Source organism: Musca autumnalis, unplaced genomic scaffold (genome assembly GCF_047663935.1).
Source record: "Musca autumnalis isolate F117 unplaced genomic scaffold, ASM4766393v1 scaffold_2, whole genome shotgun sequence".
In the NCBI taxonomy this organism is placed as follows: domain Eukaryota; kingdom Metazoa; phylum Arthropoda; class Insecta; order Diptera; family Muscidae; genus Musca; species Musca autumnalis.
The window spans coordinates 37,671,497-37,693,003 of record NW_027411755.1 but is presented as its reverse complement, the minus strand read 5'-3'; the positions used below and the strand labels follow the sequence as shown (position 1 = coordinate 37,693,003).

The 21,507-nt window shown below is 39.2% G+C and overlaps 2 protein-coding genes across 2 annotated transcripts; one reads left to right on the top strand and one right to left on the bottom strand.

Annotated features, from left to right (window-relative positions):
* The first annotated feature begins 10,704 nt into the window (after window positions 1-10,704).
* LOC141392217 (uncharacterized) lies at window positions 10,705-11,223 on the top strand. The gene has a single exon (XM_073965171.1). The coding sequence runs from the start codon at window positions 10,705-10,707 to the stop codon at window positions 11,221-11,223; it is 519 nt and encodes a 172-aa protein (XP_073821272.1).
* Window positions 11,224-15,992: 4,769 nt separating this feature from the next.
* brn (beta-1,3-galactosyltransferase brn) lies at window positions 15,993-17,321 on the bottom strand. Its single transcript, XM_073965600.1, has one exon. The coding sequence runs from the start codon at window positions 17,160-17,162 to the stop codon at window positions 16,086-16,088; it is 1,077 nt and encodes a 358-aa protein (XP_073821701.1). The 5' UTR covers window positions 17,163-17,321; the 3' UTR covers window positions 15,993-16,085.
* Between the last annotated feature and the right edge of the window lie 4,186 nt (window positions 17,322-21,507).

Sequence of the window (21,507 nt, the reverse complement as noted above, 5' to 3'; positions counted from 1 at the left end):
GTAGGAGACTTCTATGGAATAGAAGGCCTCCGTAGGAAGCTTCTATAGAAAAGAAGGACTCCGTAGGAGACTCCTATGGAATAGAAGGGCTCCGCAGGAGACTTCTATTGAATAGCAGGACTCCGTAGGAAACTTCTATGGAATAGAAGGCCTCCGTAGGAGTTTTCCATAAAATAGAAGGCCTCCGTAGGAGGCTTCTGTAGAATAGAAGGCCTCCATAGGAGGCTTCTCTAGTACAGATGGCGTCCGTAGGAGGCTACTATAGAATAAAAGGCCTCCGTCGGAGACTTCTAAAGAATAGAAGACCTCCGTAGGAGTTTTCCATAGAATAGAAGGCCTCCGTAGGAGGCTTCTGTAGAATAGATGACCTCCGTAGGAGGCTTCTATAGAATTGAAGACCACCGTAGGTGGCTTCTATAGAACCCCCGTTGGAGACTTCTATAGAACAGAAGGCCTCCGTAGGAGGCTTCTCTAGTACAGATGGCGTCCGTAGGAGGCTACTATAGAATAAAAGACCTCCGTAGGTGGCTTCTATAGAATAGAAGACCCCCGTTGGGGACTTCTATAGAACAGAAGACATCCGTAGGAGACTCCTATACAATAGAAAACCTCCTTAGGAGGCTTCTATAGAATAGATGACCTCCGTAGGAGGCTTCTATAGAATAGATGACCTCCGTAGGAGGCTTCTATAGAATAGATGACCTCCGTAGGAGGCTTCTATAGAATAGATGACCTCCGTAGGAGGCTTCTATAGAATAGATGACCTCCGTAGGAGGCTTCTATAGAATAGATGACCTCCGTAGGAGGCTTCTATAGAATAGATGACCTCCGTAGGAGGCTTCTATAGAATAGATGACCTCCGTAGGAGGCTTCTATAGAATAGATGACCTCCGTAGGAGGCTTCTATAGAATAGAAGACCTCCGTAGGAGGCGTCTATAGACTAGAAGACCTCCGTAGGAGGCTTCTATAGAATAGATGACCTCCGTAGGTGGCTTCTATAGAATAGATGATCTCCGTAAGAGGCTTCTATAGAATAGAAGACCTCCGTAGGTGGCTTCTATAGAATAGATGACCTCCGTTGGAGGCTTCTATAGAATAGAAGACCTCCGTAGGAGGCTTCTATAGAACAGATGACCTCCGTAGGAGGCTTCTATAGAATAGATGACCTCCGTAAGAAGCTTCTCTAGAATAGAAGACCTCCGTAGGAGGCTTCTATAGAATAGATGACCTCCGAAGGAGGCTGCTATAGAATCGATGACCTTCGTAGGAGGCTTCTATAGAATTGATGACCTCCTTAGGAGGCTTCTATAGAATAGACTTCTATAGAATAGACGGCCTTCTGAAGAGGCTTCTTTACAATAGAATGTCTCTTTTAAAGCCTGTGTTAAAGCTTCTATAGACTTCTATAGTGCAGTGGCATTCAGAAGGTCTATGTTGCCATCCTTGACGAGAAAAAGCCCGAGGAATTCAGCTACAAGAAGTCGAAGCCCTACAGAGTGAAACAGGTAGTTCCCCAAGATGGGGTGATATATCCTGAATTGTTTAATATCTACATTTCCTGTTTTCCACCCCCACCAGGCGGTATTGAGATCGTTACGTATGAGGATCAGTTACCTTCCTAATCTCATTTGTGAAAGACTGAACGCTTATCGATCTTACAACCTTTTTCCACGCGTGAAATATGTACGTAGATATCCGCCACTAAATCTACTCCCACTCTGTTCCACATGGGCTGCGGAGATGAGCACCACCACTAACTGCTCTAAAATTCTAGGTGTACCATTGGACATGTTCAAAGCTATCTGCGGCAAGCTAAAATGTAGGAACAAGATTCTCAAGTCCCTAACCGACAGCACTTCTTCTAAGGTTCATATGAAGCAGTTGCCCTTTATTACTTGAAAGTGTATCCAGTTTCTTGTAGAGGTGTTCTCCATATTTGTAAGAGTGAAGCCTATTACCTCCTCTCTTACCATCTTCTGGAAAGTGACCGTGTTTCCCCTATTGTATATTCGAAGACTATTAGTTAAAGTAAAATCGAATATGGACTTAACTCTGTCCTCGTTTAGCCCAGAAACCTCGTTTTTATTTAAATAAGGTTTCCTGGACCAAAGCGATGTTTACTTCGGTTCTTGTGGGGGAGAGCAGATCCCGCTTTGTAGGGGTGCGGGTTTATTTGCAGCACGCAAAAACCCGTTATCTACTGTGTCAGTTGGATGAGGAATCGATGTTAAACCAAACCACCTTCCTCACAGTTCCTAAAGTAGATCGCACTTTCTCCCTTTATCTGTCCATTGCGAACTTCAACACATTCCTGCTCCGCATGCACTTCTACCACATTCGATCAGAAGGTGATATCCACGTTGTGAATAGAACTCTGCATGGAATTTAAGCAGATGAAATCTGGGCTAGCTTACAGCTAATAATGATAATTTCTAAATGATAATTTCTAACCTTAACTCCCTTGTAGATCGCTGCCCTGCCAAAGTCGGTCTAATACCCAATGATCCTCTTCATCACTTACAAATCTTACAAATCTATTGGAAGACTAAAACACATAATGACTTCCTCCCTAGCATATCTTTCGCACTTCTTTGGTTGTTTGTTTTTAGCCCCAGCGACAATGTTAATCAAAATATTTTCAATATTTTCAAGGTACCCCCATTCTAGCACATGTGCTGAAGTGAACATTGTTGTGTCTGCCACCACCAACCACCTCTACTTCAAATGGAAATTTCTTCTTCCAAACAAAACAACAAAAACACTGAAAATCTATTAAAGACAATGACATTATTCAGACACAATTTTCACCAATTAAAAATTTATTTAAGTTTTCTTCATTTTAATGTTGTTGTCGTTGTTGTTTTCCGTTTCAATTGGACAAGTAAAAATGAAAAAGTTCATTGCACTCTAATTGGAAATAGTTCGCCGGTTGGTTATTTGGTTGGATTTTTTTTTTCACTTCAAATAATGAGGGAAAACATTTCTTGATTTCTGTTTTTGGTGGCTGTCGTGCAAAGTGTAATAGAATATTTAGTGGACGGACACCACAAAGGGGCCACAAAGTGTCGAATACCCCGAATATGTTTATTATTCATGAAATCATTAGTTAATTTTGTTCATCAATTTCCCATACAATATAGGGTATTAATTTTGATATTTTTTTGTTGTTATTGTTTTTGTTGTTGTTGTTCTAGAAAATAACATTTAATTGTGCATTATATCATTTGTGTGCTTCAGATTTCCTACAACTGAGATGGAAGGCATTTGCGTTTTTGCCATTCCAACACAATGTTAACAATGCCTTCCCTATGTCATTAGTTTTTATTTCAATTTTATTCAAATTCCTCGCGTAACGGTCATTGACACTGACACATTTTCTGCGGGAATGTGTTTCTTGTTCATTAGAAAATTTTTATTGTTGGCGGATGTGGAACAAAAAACAAATTTCAAAGATGCAAGCGATCATAGTTTTCTATAGAACAAAATCCTACGGAGGCCTTCTATTTTATAGAAATCTCCTACGCAGGCCTTCTATTCTAAAGAAATCTCCTACGGAGGCCTTCTTTTCAATAGAAGTCTCCTACGGAGGCCTTCTATTCCACAGAAGTCTCCTACGGAGGCCATCTATTCTATAGAAGTCTCCTACGGAGGCCTCCTATTCTATAGAAGTCTCCCACGGAGGCCTCCTATTCTATGGAAGTTTCCTACGGAGGCCTTCTATTCTATGGAAGTCTCCTACGGAGGCCTTCTATTCTATAGAAGTCTCTTACGGAGGCCTTCTATTCTATGGAAATCTCCTACGGAGGCCTTCTATTCTATGGAAGACTCCTACGGAGGCATTCTATTCTATAGAAGTCTCATACGGAGGCCTTCTATTCCATAGAAGTCTCCTACGGAGGCCTTCCATTCTATAGAAGTCTCCTACGGAGGCCTTCTATTCTATAGAAGTCTCCTACGGAGGCCTTCTATTCTATAGAAGTCTCCTACGGAGGCCTTCTATTCTATAGAAGTCTCCTACGGAGACCTACAATTCTATAGAAGTCTCCTACGTTGGCCTTCAATGCTATAGAAGTCTCCTACGGAGTCCTTTAATTCTATCGAAGTCTCCTACGGAGGTCTTCAATTCTATCGAAGTCTCCTACGGAGGCCTTCAATTCTATCGAAGTCTCCTACAGAGGCCTTCTATTCAATAGAAGTCTCCTAAGGAGGCATTCTATTCTATAGAAGTATCCTACGGATGCCTTCTATTCTATAGAAGTCTCCCACGGAGGCCTTCTATTCTATAGAAGTCTCCCACGGAGGCCTTCTATTCTATAGAAGTCTCCTACGGAGGCCTTCTGTTCTATAGAAGTATCTTACGGAGGCTTTCTATTCTATAGAGGTATCCCACGGAGGCTTTCTATTCTATGGAAGTCTCCTACGGAGGCCTTCTATTCTACAGAAGTCTCCTACGGAGGCCTTCAATTCTATAGAAGTCTCCTACGGAGGCCTTCTATTCTATAGAAGTCTCATACGGAGGCTTTCTATTCTATAGAAGTCTCCTAAGGAGGCCTTCTATTCTATAGAAGTCTCCTACGGAGGTCTTCTATTCTTCTAGAAGTCTCCTACGTTGGCCTTCAATGCTATAGAAGTCTCCTACGGAGTCCTTTAATTCTATCGAAGTCTCCTACGGAGGTCTTCAATTCTATCGAAGTCTCCTACGGAGGCCTTCAATTCTATCGAAGTCTCCTACAGAGGCCTTCTATTCAATAGAAGTCTCCTATGGAGGCATTCTATTCTATAGAAGTATCCTACGGATGCCTTCTATTCTATAGAAGTCTCCCACGGAGGCCTTCTATTCTATAGAAGTCTCCCACGGAGGCCTTCTATTCTATAGAAGTCTCCCACGGAGGCCTTCTATTCTATAGAAGTCTCCTACGGAGGCCTTCTGTTCTATAGAAGTATCTTACGGAGGCTTTCTATTCTATAGAGGTATCCTACGGAGGCTTTCTATTCTATAGAAGTCTCCTACGGAGGCCTTCTATTCTATAGAAGTCTCATACGGAGGCTTTCTATTCTATAGAAGTCTCCTACGGAGGCCTTCTATTCTATAGAAGTCTCCTACGGAGGCCTTCTATTCTATAGAAGTCTCCTACGGAGGCCTTCTATTCTATAGAAGTCTCCTACGGAGGCCTTCTATTCTATAGAAGTCTCCTACGGAGGCCTTCTATTCTATAGAAGTCTCCTACGGAGGACTTCTATTCTATAGAAGTCTCCTACGGATACCTTCTATTCTATAGAAGTCTCCTACGGATACCTTCTATTCTATAGAAGTCTCCTACGGAGGCCTTCAATTCTATCGAAGTCTCCTACAGAGGCCTTCTATTCTATAGAAGTGTGCTACGGAGGCCTTCTATTCTATAGAAGTCTCCTACGGAGGCCTTCTATTCTATAGAAGTCTCCTACGGAGGCCTTCTATTCTATAGAAGTCTCCTACGGAGGCCTTCTATTCTATAGAAGTCTCCTACGGAGGCCTTCTATTCTATAGAAGTCTCCTACGGAGGCCTTCTATTCTATAGAAGTCTCCCACGGAGGCCTTCTATTCTATAGAAGTCTCCTACGGAGGCCTTCTATTCTATAGAAGTCTCCTACGGAGGCCTTCTATTCTATAGAAGTCTCCTACGGAGGCCTTCTATTCTATAGAAGTCTCCTACGGAGGCCTTCTATTCTATAGAAGTCTCCTACGGAGGCCTTCTATTCTATAGAAGTCTCCTACGGAGGCCTTCTATTCTATAGAAGTCTCCTACGGAGGCCTTCTATTCTATAGAAGTCTCCTACGGAGGCCTTCTATTCTATAGAAGTCTCCTACGGAGGCCTTCTATTCTATAGAAGTCTCCTACGGTGGCCTTCTATTCTATAGAAGTCTCCTACTGAGGCCTTCTATTCTATAGAAGTCTCCTACGGAGGCCTTCTATTCTATAGAAGTCTCCAACGGAGGCCTTCTATTCTGTAGAAGTCTCCAACGGAGGCCTTCTATTCTATAGAAGTCTCCAACGGAGGCCTTCTATTCTATAAAGGTCTCCAACGGAGGCCTTCTATCTATAGAAGTCTCCAACGGAGGCCTTCTACTCTATAGAAGTCTCCAACGGAGGCCTTCTACTCTATAGAAGTCTCCAACGGAGGCCTTCTTTTCTATAGAAGTCTCCAACGGAGGCCTTCTATTCTATAGAAGTCTCCAACGGAGGCCTTCTATTCTATAGAAGTCTCCAACGGAGGCCTTCTATTCTATAGAAGTCTCCAACGGAGGCCTTCTATTCTATAGAAGTCTCCAACGGAGGCCTTCTATTCTATAGAAGTCTCCAACGGAGGCCTTCTATTCTATAGAAGTCTCCAACGGAGGTCTTCTATTCTATAGAAGTCTCCAACGGAGGCCTTCTATTCTATAGAAGTCTCCAACGGAGGCCTTCTATTCTATAAAAGGCTCCAACGGAGGCCTTCTATTCTATAGAAATTTCCAACGGAGGCCTTCTATTCTATAGAAGTCTCCAACGGAGGCCTTCTATTCTATAGAAGTTTCCAACGGAGGCCTTCTATTCTATAGAAGTCTCCAACGGAGGCCTTCTATTCTATAGAGGTCTCCAACGGAGGCCTTCTATTCTATAGAAGTCTCCAACGGAGGCCTTCTATTCTATAGAAGTCTCCAACGGAGGCCTTCTATTCTATAGAAGTCTCCAACGGAGGCTTTCTATTCTATAGAAGTCTCCAACGGAGGCCTTCTCTACTATAGAAGTCTCCAACGGAGGCCTTCTCTACTATAGAAGTCTCCAACGGAGGCCTTCTCTACTATAGAAGTCTCCAACGGAGGCCTTCTATTCTATAGAAGTCTTCAACGGAGGCCTTCTATTCTATGAAGTCTCCAACGAAGGCCTTCTCCAACGGAGGCCTTCTATAGAAGTCTCCAACGGAGGCCTTCTATTCTATAGAAGTCTCCAACGGAGGCCTTCTATTTTATAGAAGTCTCCTACGGAGGCCTTCTATTCTATAGAAGTCTCCTACAGAGGCCTTCTATTCTATAGAAGTCTCCTACGGAAAGCTTCTATTCTATCGAAGTCTCCTACGGAGAGCTTCTATTCTATAGAAGTCTCCTACTGAGGCCTTTTATTCCATAGAAGTCTCCAACGGAGGCCTTCTATTCTATAGAAGTCTCCTACGGAGGACTTCTATTCTATAGACGTCCCCTACGGAGGACTTCTATTCTATAGACGTCCCCTACGGCGGCCTTCTATTCTATAGAATTCTCCTACGGAGGCCTTCTATTCTATAGAAGTCTCCTACGGAGGCCTTCTATTCTATAGAGGTCTCCAACGGAGGCCTTCTATTCTATAGAAGTCTCCAACGGAGGCCTTCTATTCTATAGAAGTCTCCAACGGAGGCCTTCTATTCTATAGAAGTCTCCAACGGAGGCTTTCTATTCTATAGAAGTCTCCAACGGAGGCCTTCTCTACTATAGAAGTCTCCAACGGAGGCCTTCTCTACTATAGAAGTTTCCAACGGAGGCCTTCTATTCTATAGAAGTCTCCAACGGAGGCCTTCTATTCTATAGAAGTTTCCAACGGAGGCCTTCTATTCTATAGAAGTCTCCAACGGAGGCCTTCTATTCTATAGAGGTCTCCAACGGAGGCCTTCTATTCTATAGAAGTCTCCAACGGAGGCCTTCTATTCTATAGAAGTCTCCAACGGAGGCCTTCTATTCTATAGAAGTCTCCAACGGAGGCTTTCTATTCTATAGAGGTCTCCAACGGAGGCCTTCTCTACTATAGAAGTCTCCAACGGAAGCCTTCTCTACTATAGAAGTCTCCAACGGAGGCCTTCTCTACTATAGAAGTCTCCAACGGAGGCCTTCTATTCTATAGAAGTCTTCAACGGAGGCCTTCTATTCTATGAAGTCTCCAACGAAGGCCTTCTCCAACGGAGGCCTTCTATAGAAGTCTCCAACGGAGGCCTTCTATTCTATAGAAGTCTCCAACGGAGGCCTTCTATTTTATAGAAGTCTCCTACGGAGGCCTTCTATTCTATAGAAGTCTCCTACAGAGGCCTTCTATTCTATAGAAGTCTCCTACGGAAAGCTTCTATTCTATAGAAGTCTCCTACGGAGAGCTTCTATTCTATAGAAGTCTCCTACTGAGGCCTTTTATTCCATAGAAGTCTCCAACGGAGGCCTTCTATTCTATAGAAGTCTCCTACGGAGGACTTCTATTCTATAGACGTCCCCTACGGAGGACTTCTATTCTATAGACGTCCCCTACGGCGGCCTTCTATTCTATAGAATTCTCCTACGGAGGCCTTCTATTCTATAGAAGTCTCGTACGGAGGCCTTCTATTCTATAGAAATCTCCTGCGGAGGCCTTCTATTCTATAGAAGTCTCCTACGGAGGCCTTCTATTCTATAGAAGTCTCCTACGGAGGCTTTCTATTCTATAGAAGTCTCCTACGGAGGCCTTCAATTCTATCGAAGTCTCCTACGGAGGCCTTCTATTCTATAGAAGTCTCCAACGGAGGCCTTCTATGCTATAGAAGTCTCCAACGGAGGCCTTATATTATACAGAAGTCTCCTACGGAGGCCTTCTATTCTATAGAAGTCTCCTACGGGGGCCTTCTTTTCTATAGAAGTCTCCTACAGAGGCCTTCTACACCCCGCCGATAAATACCTGTACTTCAGGTTATAGGCCCAACGTTAGCCCGCTTTTGGAGAACAATAATTGTCTGGTTTTGGGGGACTTTGTGGTATTCGGTTCTTGCCGATTGATATCACGGTGAATGGGGATGTCCCTACCAGAATTAGTGGAAAGTTCACTAGTCACCGTATCAGGGATCCTTCTGATGTACGGGTAGAAGAAAGGACGTTCCGATACATCATCACAGCGAGACCAAATTTCCCAACAGAGGCGACGGGGTTAGCAAATGAGCGTGATGAGCTTCGTCGTGCCAACCCCAATGAAGCCAGGCAGCTGACAATGTAAGTTATCGGGTTGGTCGGTGAGCATAAGCGAGACAAGTGGCTACATTTTTTCTTAGCATCAACAAAATATGGATTTTTAGTTTTTTTCGAGCCATCAACAACGCGTGGATTTTTTAAAAATTATTTGTTAGAGGCATTAACAAAACGTGGATTTTTTAAAAAATTATTTTTTAGAGGCATCAACAAAACGTGCATTTTTTGTAAAAATTATTTTTTTAGAGACATCAACAAAACGTGAATTTTTTAAAAAATATTTTTTAGAGGCATCTACAAAATGTGGATTTTGTTAAAATAATCTTTCGATGCATCAACAATTTGTGGATTTTTTTAAAAAATAATGTTTAGAGGCATCAACAAAATGTGGGTCTTTTAAAAACAACAACAAAATGTAGATTTTTCGAAATTATTTTTTGAGGCATAAACGAAATTTAGATTTTTTAAAAATTTGTTTTTGAGGCATCAACAAAATTTGAATTTTTAAAAAATTTTTTTGCTAGATATCAACAAAATGTGGATTTTTTAAATTATTTTTTTGATGCATCCAAAAAAAATATTGATTTTTACAGTGTTTTATTTAAAAATTATTTTTTCGATGCCTTCAGAAAAAGTGGATTTTGTAAAAGTTATTTTCCCGAGGCATTAACAAAATGCGGATTTTTTACTATTATTTTTTTATTATTATTATTATTATTATTTTTTTTTTTTTGAGACATCACCAAAATTTGAATTTTTGACAAATTATTTTTTTGAAGGCTCAGCAAAATTATCAACAAAATGTGGATTGTTTTAAATTATTTTTTAAGGCATCCAGAAAATTTGGAGTTTAGAAAAATTATTTTTTCGAGGCAACAACAAAAAGTGGTTTTTTTAAAACTATTTTTTGGAGACATCAAAAAACTTAGATTTTTTTCAAACTTATTTTTTCGAGGCATCAACAAAATGTGGATTTTTTTAAAATTATTTTTACAAGTCATCAACAAAATGTTAATTTTTTAAATTTTTTTTCGAGGCATCAACAAAATTTTATTTTTTCAAGGCATCAGCAAAAAGTGGATTAAAAAAAATTTCGAGGCATCAACAAAATGTGGATTTCTTTTTAATTATTTTATCGAGGCATTAACATAATGTGGATTTTTTAATTATTTTTTTCAATGTATCAATAAAATGTGGATTTAAGTCCAAGCCCCGTAGAATAAAACAGGAATTTCCTCAAGGTGGGATGATATCTGCGGAACTGATTAACTTCTACCTCTTTTGCATTTCAACCCCTCCATACAGAATTTGTCAAAGGCTGAACTTCTTTTTGAGTGAGTTTCCATTAGACGTGGATTTTTTAAAGAATATTTTTCAAGGACCATCCGACCATTGAACGTCTATTTTTTAAAGAATATTTTTCAAGGGTGATTCCGACCATTAAAAGTGGATTTTTTAAAGATTATTTTCCAGGACCTTTTAGACGTAGATTTTTTAAAGACCATTAAACGTGGATTTTTTAAAAAATATTTTTCAATTACTATCCGACCATTAACGTGGATTTTTTAGAGAATATTTATCAGGGACCATCCGACCATTAAAAGTGGATTTTTCTTGTAGAATATTTTTGGCAACCCTATGCCTTCAAGAACAGCTGTTTATTGCATCGTGTAAACACAAGTTAACAACCACATACATCAGACAAGAACAAAGACGACCGCAAACGGTAAAAATGTCTGAAGATAGTTTTGAAAGTGTACCGGATAACTTTGCCGACTTTGATGCAACTCTATCGCTAACAACTCCCCTCGAAGATTATCGTAAATTAATGCAAGAAAAAATGATGACCGATCTTTATGTTCCGGATGAGATGAGAGAAGAAATATGGAATAAAATTGATGCTTCAGCTCGCGAGGCCGTTTGGAAGTTATTATTTAATGCATATTCCAATGAAGCGGAAACCAAGGACAAAGAAAGATTAGCGGGACTATTGTTGGAGGTGCATAAGAAAAATGCTGTCTATTATTCGCCCAGTGAGTATAACGAGTGGGTGGTAAAATTACGTGATGAGCTATTGAAATGTGAAATGTTGGAATTTTGGCGTAATGTTGTTGTTGCCAAAGAATTGGGACCAGCATGGGCGCGAGATTCAGATTTATATGATGATCTTACAGATGCAGAACCGGCTGCTTATTACAATTTTGGTGGATGCAAAGCGGCGTGGTTGAAAGATGTTGAAAATGGGCATTAAGACAAGGGTAGATATAAAGAAAAGTTGTTGTGAATAAAAAGATGCTAAAATAAGAGAACTTTTTTAAGGTGCATGATGTCATATTCCCCGAAATTAAATGGGCATAGGGCGATACAAGTAAGCAAATTGAAAAATGTTTAATTTCACCAAGCACCCTGTTAATTTCTTGTCATCTGTTGTGACATATAGATGGCAGAACAAAAAGATTTTAAGCTATGAAAGGCGTTCTTACGTTCGTTTTTTTCGTTCGTCTATATTCGTAATAATTTGGGCATCCATAGCTCAGCCCTAGTTCTTCGTAGACACTTTCTATATAAAGTCAAGAATTCCTCATTCAAAAATCCGCGTTCCACATATGCGCTAAGGCGAGTAAATAGATATACAAAATTTGACAATTCGTGTGAAAACAATAATTTTTTACAAAAACAGGGGGCTTTAGTATGGAACTCGATCTAAGTCCCAGTCCACCCTAAGATTAATTTCACTGAAATTTTGACATAAAAGTAAAAGAAAATGTAAAACAAAACGGTCTAATTTTACAAAATTGCTTCAATGAATTTAGCTATGTTCCTTTACGTGCAGGAATCTTCAAGTTTTACAACTTTTTACTCGAAAAGCGTTCCTTTACTTCAGGCACCATACAATTTATATGAGTGCAGATTACAACTTATACTACTTTTGCCGGTTTTACCACTTTCAAAAGTTAAGAAACAGACCATTTACTTTAGTGTGGCCCGGGACATAAAGTAAAATCATGAATCATGTTAGTCTCTGGTCACACTAGCGAGTTTCTTGAAACGAATAATAGGAAGAGTCAACATCGCAAACACAAAAAACCATGTGCAGCGGTTTCACTAACTCATACCCCTCGCCTATGAACTCGAACTCGCCATGTTGAAACAGCGCTAGTGTGACCTTCGCCATGTTGAAACAGCGCTAGTGTGAATTTTATTTTTTGTTTCTATGAAAATGTGAAATGAAAACTTTTATAAAGGACAAAACTGTCAAATGAAAAAGATTATAAAGAAAATATTTTTCATTTCAAATGTTCATAGAACAAGAATCCAGCCCCAGATATACACTTATTTCCACTGAATTTCATAAATGGAAACGTACTCTGATAAATGCTTAAAACCAATCGGTATACGTTGCTTCTTCTTCTTCTTCGACATATGTTTTCATATGTCAATTCCACCATGTTTGGGGTGGAATTTTAAAGTGACATGAGACACTAAGTCTATGTTGCCACTTTCACGGGTATAAATATATTTCTTGGGATTTTCTTAGGTTTCTTGTGTTTTCCATGGGTATAATTGTGTTTTAATTTTCCATGTAGTTTTGATTGTTGTATTTTTTAAATTTTGCTGCATCTTGGGATTTTTGTAGAATTTTAATTTTTCATTGGTATAATATTCTTTTAAATTTCCGTTTAATTTTGATTATGCTTTAAATTTTAATGTCTGCTTCGTTATAATATTTTACTAAGGCAAAGTATGCCCTAATGTTATTAGATTTTAGAATTTTGTCGATTGTTGGTTGATAAATGCGTAGTTTCTGCAGGTTTTGCAATAAGGAACGTCTAGTAATGGGGTCAATATCTGGGCAATTAAAGGTGATGTGGTCCATAGTTTGGACTTCACCACAATCACATCTGTCCGAGCTGGTTATATTAATTTTATGGAGATGTTGCTTCATCTGATTGTGGCCGAATCTAAGCCTAATAATTGTTGTTGCGACTCTTCGGGGCATTTTAACGTTTCGGAACCAAGGAAGACAGCTGACTTTAGGAGAAAACGAATAAAATCGCCTGCCGTATATGCTTGCATCCCATTTTTCTTGCCAGGATTTAACTGCCGAACGGTATACGTTGCAATACAAGTCGACACTCAGCTGTTTGCCTTTTTTGTCAGTTGTCGCACGTTCAAATGCAGGCGCCGTCATTTAACAACAATCAGCTGTTGCCTGTGTTTATTTTTTCTCCACCCTTAAGCTGAAAACAGATACAACGTTTGATTAAAGTTTTGTGTCGTTTTGGCCGTTTTTACACTGTTGGGCATGATGCCGAAAAAATCAAATTCATTTGAAATATATGCCGACAAACAGATAAACGCTGGACTTTGGTATCGTCGTCGTCCTGTTGTTGTTGTTTTTTTCTCGACGCCCAACGCAAAACTTTAATCAAACGTTGTATCTGTTTTTAGCTTTAATTTTTCGGCTAGCAATGGACCATTCCAACCACAACGAAGACTTTTAATTAAATTAGTGACAATTTTAACGAAAAACAAGTAGGAAAAGCGTTAAGGTCGGTCAGGCCGAACCTCCACCACAATTTTCAGCCATTTCGGTGGATTAATGTGGCCACAACCTTCAAAATATGTGATGTCGTGGACCTATACCTTCAAATTTCTGGAGAAAAGTTTTATACCCCAAACGAAGACTAAATACGAAATTTCAGCCATCTCGTTGTGATAATGAGGGCAAAACCTTCAAAATACCGAAAATCGGGAGATATCGTCCTATGGGGGCTATATCAAAACGTGGGCCTATATAAACATTTTATGGTAGAAATGTTTCTTAGCCTCTGGAAATACAAAGTTACAACCGACTCTGTTGTCAAATGGGACTAATACATTCAAAATATATTAAAATGACGCGTACTTTATATGGGGCGTTATATGGGGGCTATACCAAAACGTGGACCTATATAGACCAACTTTGGTAGGAATGTTTTTTGGCCTCTGGAGACACAAAATACAAAGTTACAACCAATTCGGTGGTAAAATGGGACAAATATCTTAAAAATTCCTTAAAACGACGACGCGTCATTTTGTATGGGGGCTATAAGAACGCTAGAGTGATTTCCACAGACGGACGGACATGGCTATATCGATGTAGAATTGCAAGCTGATCAAGAATATATATAGTTTGTGGGGTCTACAATGATTATTTCGAGTAGTTACAAACGGAATGACAAACTTAATATACCCCCATCCTATGGTGGAGGGTATAAAAAAAAACAAACAACAATAAATACCGAACACAATGAAAACAATGAAAACAAGACATAAACGTATTTACAAATATGCCACCATAATAGCCGGTGTTTTCCTTTTCACCCACTTCTTTGAATTGGAATATGAAACAAAATTCCACTATCCCATGGATGGAGATGTGGTGAAGTATGCAGAAGCTCGTAAACATAAGCAAAGCCATATCGATGATGGTAGTGAAGAAGTGCCAAATCCAATAAATTTATACAATTATACCTTTTTACATCAACGCCAATGTGATGCTGTGGAGGCTAAGACGCCACAGCTGACTTTGTTGATCAAATCAGCATTGGGAAATGTTGAACGACATGATGCCATACGACGTACCTGGGGTTATGAACAACGATTCTCTGATGTCCATACACTGCGGGTGTTTCGGCTGGGTGCCAGACTTATATGATGATCTTACGGATCCAGATCCGGCTGCTTATTATAATTATGGTGGATGTAGAGCGGCGTGGTTGGAAGATGTTGAAAATGGGCATTAAAAAGGGAAAGAAAAGGGCCAAAGGTAAATTTGTACAAGTCCAGTAACTTCTTGTAAACGACTAATGTCTTTTACATTGTACTGTAGAGTAGAGGAACAACATCCAGTAAACATTTGTACAAATTCTGAGTAAACGAACACACAAAGAAAAACAATTATAAATGAAAAGATTCTAAAAGATAACTGATAACTTTTTGAAGGACATAGGGTGATTCATGTATCAAAATTGAACAATGCATAATCTCACGAAACACCCTGTGAATTTCATCTGTTGTGACATATAGATGGCAGAACAAAAAGTTTTTCGTTTCCATGAATGTTTTTAAAGCAGCCAAGCAACCTTACTTTCAGAAAGGGTCTATAGAAGCTTCTATAGTAGCGCCCTTACTTTCAAAAAGGGGCTATTGAAGCACCCTTTCTTTCAGGAACGGTCTAAAGAAGCATTCTTTCATTCAGAAAGGGTCTATAGAAGCACCCTTCCTTTCAGAAAGGTTCTATAGAAGCACCTTCTCTTTCAGAAAGGTTCTATAGAAGCACCTTCTCTTTCAGAAAGGTTCTATAGAAGCACCTTCTCTTTCAGAAAGGGTCTATAGAAGCAACCAATCTTTCTGAAAGGACCTATAGAAGCTTCTATAGTAGCACCCTTACTTTCAGAAAGGGTCTATTTAAGCTTCTATAGTAGCACCCTTACTTTCAGAAAGGGTCTATAGAAGCTTCTATAGTAGCACCCTTACTTTCAGAAAGGGTCTATAGAAGCTTCTACATTAGCACCCTTACTTTCAGAAAGGTCTATAGAAGCAACCTTTCTTTCAGGAACGGTCTATAGAAGCATCCTTTCTTTCAGAAACAGTCTTTAGAAGCACCCTTTCTTTCAGAAAGGGGCTATAGAAGCACCCTTTCATTCAGAAAGGGTCTATAGAAGCACCTCTTCTTTAAGAAAAGGTTTATGGAAGCACCCTTTTTTCACCTTATTCGAGGGAGATTAGTCTCACTGCTTAATCAATTTGTCAGACACTAGAAAGGGAATAATGTGTGCTGATTCCCACGTTATGAACTATTGGCTTGTTGAAGGAAAGTGTCAAAATGTTGGCGAGGAAAAAAGACGTTCCTCCGCTCTCGCCAGTACATCAGTTTTTTTTTTTTTTTTTTTTTTTAATAAAATCTTCCCAACCTAGAAAAGTAAAACAAAATTAATTAATCTTCTTGTGATATGTTAAATATTTTTAACTGTATTTTATTCTCTTAATAAATTGTATGTATATTCAACCTTTGGAATAATTTGTAAGTAGCTATGTACTCCCGTATGTTTTTTGAACAACCCCATTTTAAGCATAATTTGATGATCGACATTCATTCCAAATACGTTCCATTTCAGCGGTATCATCAAACTCATGAGAGGCCACAACAAAACGATAACTATCTGGACCACTATAACGTGGTCGATGAAAATGAAAGTTGCCACAATGGGTGAGATTTATGCGCGCCTTTAATGCCACCAAACCCAAATAGATGTCATCAAAACGAAAATGTTTTGTGTATTGGCTAACATAGTAGAGATCCAACAAGGCGGCTCGTGACAAAATAAATGCACCAGCAGTAACATAGGGCGGCCAACGATTGAATGGATACTCTTTAAGGGTAACCAACCATTTGCTGAATTTATGACGCAAAGGCCGTGATTGGAAAACAAAACCAGCAAACAATTTCTCATGTTCCATGCTGGCCTTCTTTTCCCACATACTATTCAATGATATGGCATTCTCTGGATACAACGCCGGATGGGCTATAAAACGTAAAACATTTTTCATCGAAACATAATAATCATCATCGACAAACATATAATACTGGGCTCTCGGGCAACGTTCCACCACCCACTTAAAACCCATCATCGTTTTTATGGTATTATTAAAATAGGCATCAATAAAATCTGATTGTACTATATCACCATATTCACGAGCCTCATGATCGGCAATATCCATTAGCTTCGAATCCATACTGGCACCCAGCAGAAACACCCGCCGTATATGGACATCAGAGAATCGTTGTTCATAACCCCAGGTACGTCGTATGGCATCACGTCGTTCAACATTTCCCAATGCTGATTTGATCAACAAAGTCAGCTGTGGCGTCCTTGCCTCCACAGCATCACATTGACGTTGATGTAAAAAGGTATAATTGTATAAATTTATTGGATTTGGCACTTCTTCACTACCATCATCGATATGGCTTTGTTTATGTTTACGAGCTTCTGCATACTTCACCACATCTCCATCCATGGGATAGTGGAATTTTGTTTCATATTCCAATTCAAAGAAGTGGGTGAACACGCCGAAGAAATCCAAAAGGAAAACACCGGCTATTATGGTGGCATATTTGTAAATACGTTTATGTCTTGTTTTCATTGTGTTCGGTGTTTATTGTTGTTTGTTTTTTTTTTCGTTAGAATTGTCACTAATTTAATTAAAAGTCTTCGTTGTGGTTGGAATGGTCCATTTCCATTGCTAGCCGAAAAATTAAGGGTGGAGAAAAAATAAACACAGGCAACAGCTGATTGTTGTTAAATGACGGGCGCCTGCATTTGAACGTGCGACAACTGGCAAAAAAGGCAAACAGCTGAGTGGTGACTTGTATTGCAACGTATACCGATTGGTTTTTAAGCATTTATCGGAGTACGGTCGGCCATTCAGAGTGCTGTTAACAACATTTGACAACAAACATAATAGATTTTACATTATTGTGATTTTAGTTTCTTTGTATTTTAAATCACAATAACTTTTTTGACAGCAAACATAATAATCAGCTGGGCTTATTGGCCGACCTTATGTAGGCCTTGGGAGTACGTTTACATGTATGATATTCAGTGGAAATAAGTGTATATCTGATAAGTTTTTATTTGAAGTTAAAATTCACTGGTTTTCATAAGTCGAAGGTCACACTAGCGCTGTTTCAACATGGCGACTTCGAGTTCATAGGCGAGGGGTATGAGTTAGTGAAACCGCTGCACATGGTTTTTTGTGTTTGCGATGTTGTCTCTTCCTATTATTCGTTTCAAGAAACTCGCTAGTATGACCAGGGACTAAAATGATTCATGATTTTGGTGCCCGGACATAACTCCTAAAATGATTTTGGGCGTTATGTCCGCTGCGCTTTGCGGACATAACTCCCAAAATTCGCTCTACAGGCAGCGGAAAACATTTCCAAAAAGAGATAATCGTGTTAACATTTCCAAAACATTTGTTAATACAAACTAAATAATATTTAATTTGTGAACATTTTTCCGGTAACTCACGAGAAGAAAATTTCCCAATGGAGTGCTGTTGGAGTACATGTCGAAATGTTAACTGGTGATGGGAAGACAATATCAAACCCATTTAGCAGATGAAGCAAAAGCACTTAAGATTGGATTAAATGAAGAGCGGAGGAAACACACATGTTTGCGATTGAATTCAATAGAGAATTTTCATAATTTGTGTTAATTCAATAAAGGTATTCATATTTTTGTTTTACACAAATAATAAATGCATTTTATTTTGTTATTCAAAACACGTGCTCTGGACTGCCTCCTATTCTACCCCAAAGGGTCAGTTAAAATGCAGTGCCAAAGGGTCAGTTAAAATGCAGTGCCAAAGGTTCAGTTAAAATGCAATGCCAAAGGGTCAGTTAGAATGCGGTGCAATGGAGCGCCTCTTTCCGGGGTCACTCCCTTGTAAAAATCCCCAGCAAAATTTTATGGAAGTGGTTCCATGAGATGCCATGATTTCACTGGATCTTTTGCATTGGTTCAAATGAAGTCGTGAAAGATCCGATCTTTTCATTAGCATTTAAACCCATGCAAAGGAAGTCGTGAAAGATCCGATCTTTTCATCAGCATTTGAATCATTTTTACAGATCACTACAAAAAAAAACAAGTCGATTTATACATCCCTACATGTAGCGACATCAAAACAAAAGAGTATACATTTCCAAAAATTTTGTTATAAAATTACAAGTTAAATGTAGGTTCACGAACTAGAAATTCTTAAAGGAGTGCTGTTGGAGTCCATGTCGAAATCTGAACTGGTGATGAGAAGATAATAGAAAAGCTTTTGTAAGATGAAACAAAATCAGTGGCTGAGAGTGGACGAAGTAAACTCTGTTGCGGTGCAGCGGCGGTGTTTAGACTGCCACAGCTGGGACAGCCGGAAGTCAAGTTTCTCACTTAAATTTACAACCTGTCGCTTGTCAAACACATCGTTCCCGAAGTCTGGAAAATAGGTCAGCTACTGAAGCCCGAAAAGGATGTCAGCAAAGGTGAATCTTACAGGCCGATTTTGTCGCCCGTAGCAAGGACCCTTGTGGCTCTAGTTCTTCCACCATCAGAAATAACTTTCCAGTTGCCGATCAATAGCATAGGATCCATAAGCAGCACACCAACTGCGCTGAAGGCCATCTCCATATTAGCCGAAGACTCACTCAGAGCAAGCTGTGCGATAGAACAGTGATAGTGACACTTGATTTAGCAAAGCCCTTTGATATTGTCAAGCACCCTCGTTGTTTGATGTCATCGAGCAGACTACGCACTGTCCAAGTTTGAAACGTTGGATAATAAATTTTAAGTGTGGATGACAGTAGTACGTAGAATTTAGGATCAAGAAGTCCAAGACCCGTAGAGTGAAGAAAACCTCTTCTGAATTCCAAACGCTGCAGACGGCATTGAGAACATAACGTATGCGAATGATTGTACTATCTTGGCGTCAGGTGCCTTCATTGACGACATTTGTGAAAGACTGAGGTACTTTTTGTCTGATCTTACCATTTTTTCCACGCGAGGTATATGCAAATACCAGCCAATAAATCTACGGCTCTCTGTTCACTACATGGGCGGCCGAGTTGGGAACAATAGAGTTGAATGTCATGGTCGATGATAGCAGAATTCAGACCACAGGCCCAGGCAGCAAGGGGGTCTTCATAAATAACTATAAGAGAAGTCTAACGTTACAAGAGAGAACCTCGATCAACAAGCCTTTCAACCAGGTTTAAGTAGCATTCACACGAATGCAGTCGCAGATGCAGTAAACAGTTATCGTGTGAATGCGGTCCTTGGAGAACATCCACCATCTATCGCAGCTGAGAAGCGCCAGCTGTCAGGACAAACCAGAGTAGTTTTGGGTCAATACGCTCGGGATGGTGCAGCCGTCAAAATTCCTATAGGGCAAGTACTGATGACACCGTGGAAAACATCTGCCCAGCATACAGCACAGGCCCCCACGACACACTGCTCCTTTTCAATTGCCCTACCAATCCTGCTAAGAAACTAAAGTTTGCAGCTTTGTGGTTACAAACCATATAAATAGCGAAATAGCCACATTCTTACGACTGATAGACCAAGAGTCAGATTAGGCATAAAAATGAGAATACAAACATATTAACTACTGTTACAACAACGAGAACAAACTGCAAATATAGATGTAAACTTTATGATGATAAATAAATTATAGTTATTTCATTAACTCCTTTGAATTAATAAAATAAAAAAAAAAAATAAAATCATTTTTCAATACAGCATTTTCCATTTTCCGAGCAAGACGTGAAAATTACATGCCACAGGGTTGGTGAAAATGACATGCCAAAGATTAGTGAAAGTGCTATTCTTGGGAATTGGTTAAGATGGCATGCCAAAGGATTGGTATAGATGCCATTCCAAAGAATTGTTGAAGATGCCATTCCATCGAGTTAGTAAAGATGACATGCTTAGGATCTGAAAATGAATTGCATCTTTTGGGGGTCACGCTCTTGTAAAAAGAATGAGTGAAGATGCTGAAAAAATGACATTCCATTTCACTTGCACCCATTCTTGAATAGCATCCTTGGCATCGAACATTTTGCTGGGATCATGAGTGAAAATGCATAATTTGATGCACTTCCAAATCACTTGTACATATCATTTAACTGCCTCTTTGGAGGCAAACTTTTCGCTGGGTACTTATTTTGTACTCAATTTTCTTAAAAATTAAATCAATTCTAAATTATTATATATTATTATAAATTATTTTATGAAATGAAAAATTAATTTTTAACTTTTTTCTTATAGATTTGAAATAAAAATTGTATTTAAATAAAAATCACTTAAATTTAAAAAACGGACATAACTCCCATTGGGACTTATGTCCGCTCCCAAAATCGTTTTGGGAGTTATGTCCGTTGGGAGTTATGTCACGGCACCCATGATTTTACTCTAGGTCCCGGTCCACACTAACTAGGCGTTTACACTAGACAGTTTGTCTTCAAATACAACTCTGATTTACTAACCAATACATAAATTTGTCGTTTGTCTCACAGCTGTTCATCATTTTTTCACAGACAGTAGGGAAGACAAATTTTTGGCATTTTTGTAAAAATAAGTTAGATAATAATTGAAATGTGTTGAAAACAAAAGAACATGAACAAAAACAAAACATGTGAACGGAAAACAAGAAGAAATCGATGATTTTCATTCAAAATGTTATAACTGTTTTTGCAGTTGTCGGGACGCCTACGTCACACAGGCAAGTTGTGGGATTTTGACAATCAATACATGAAGTCAACTGTTCTGTCATTTGTAAACGCAGGGTAAAGTAAATTCATTGAAGCAATTTTATAAAATTATGCATGGCATAGACTATCAAATTTGATTGCCAAGCCGATGAACCCCTTACGTACGTGTGTGCTTGATAAGTGTATAGCAAAGCATTCAATCAGCCTTCAGTCTGCAATCGAAATCTTCATATT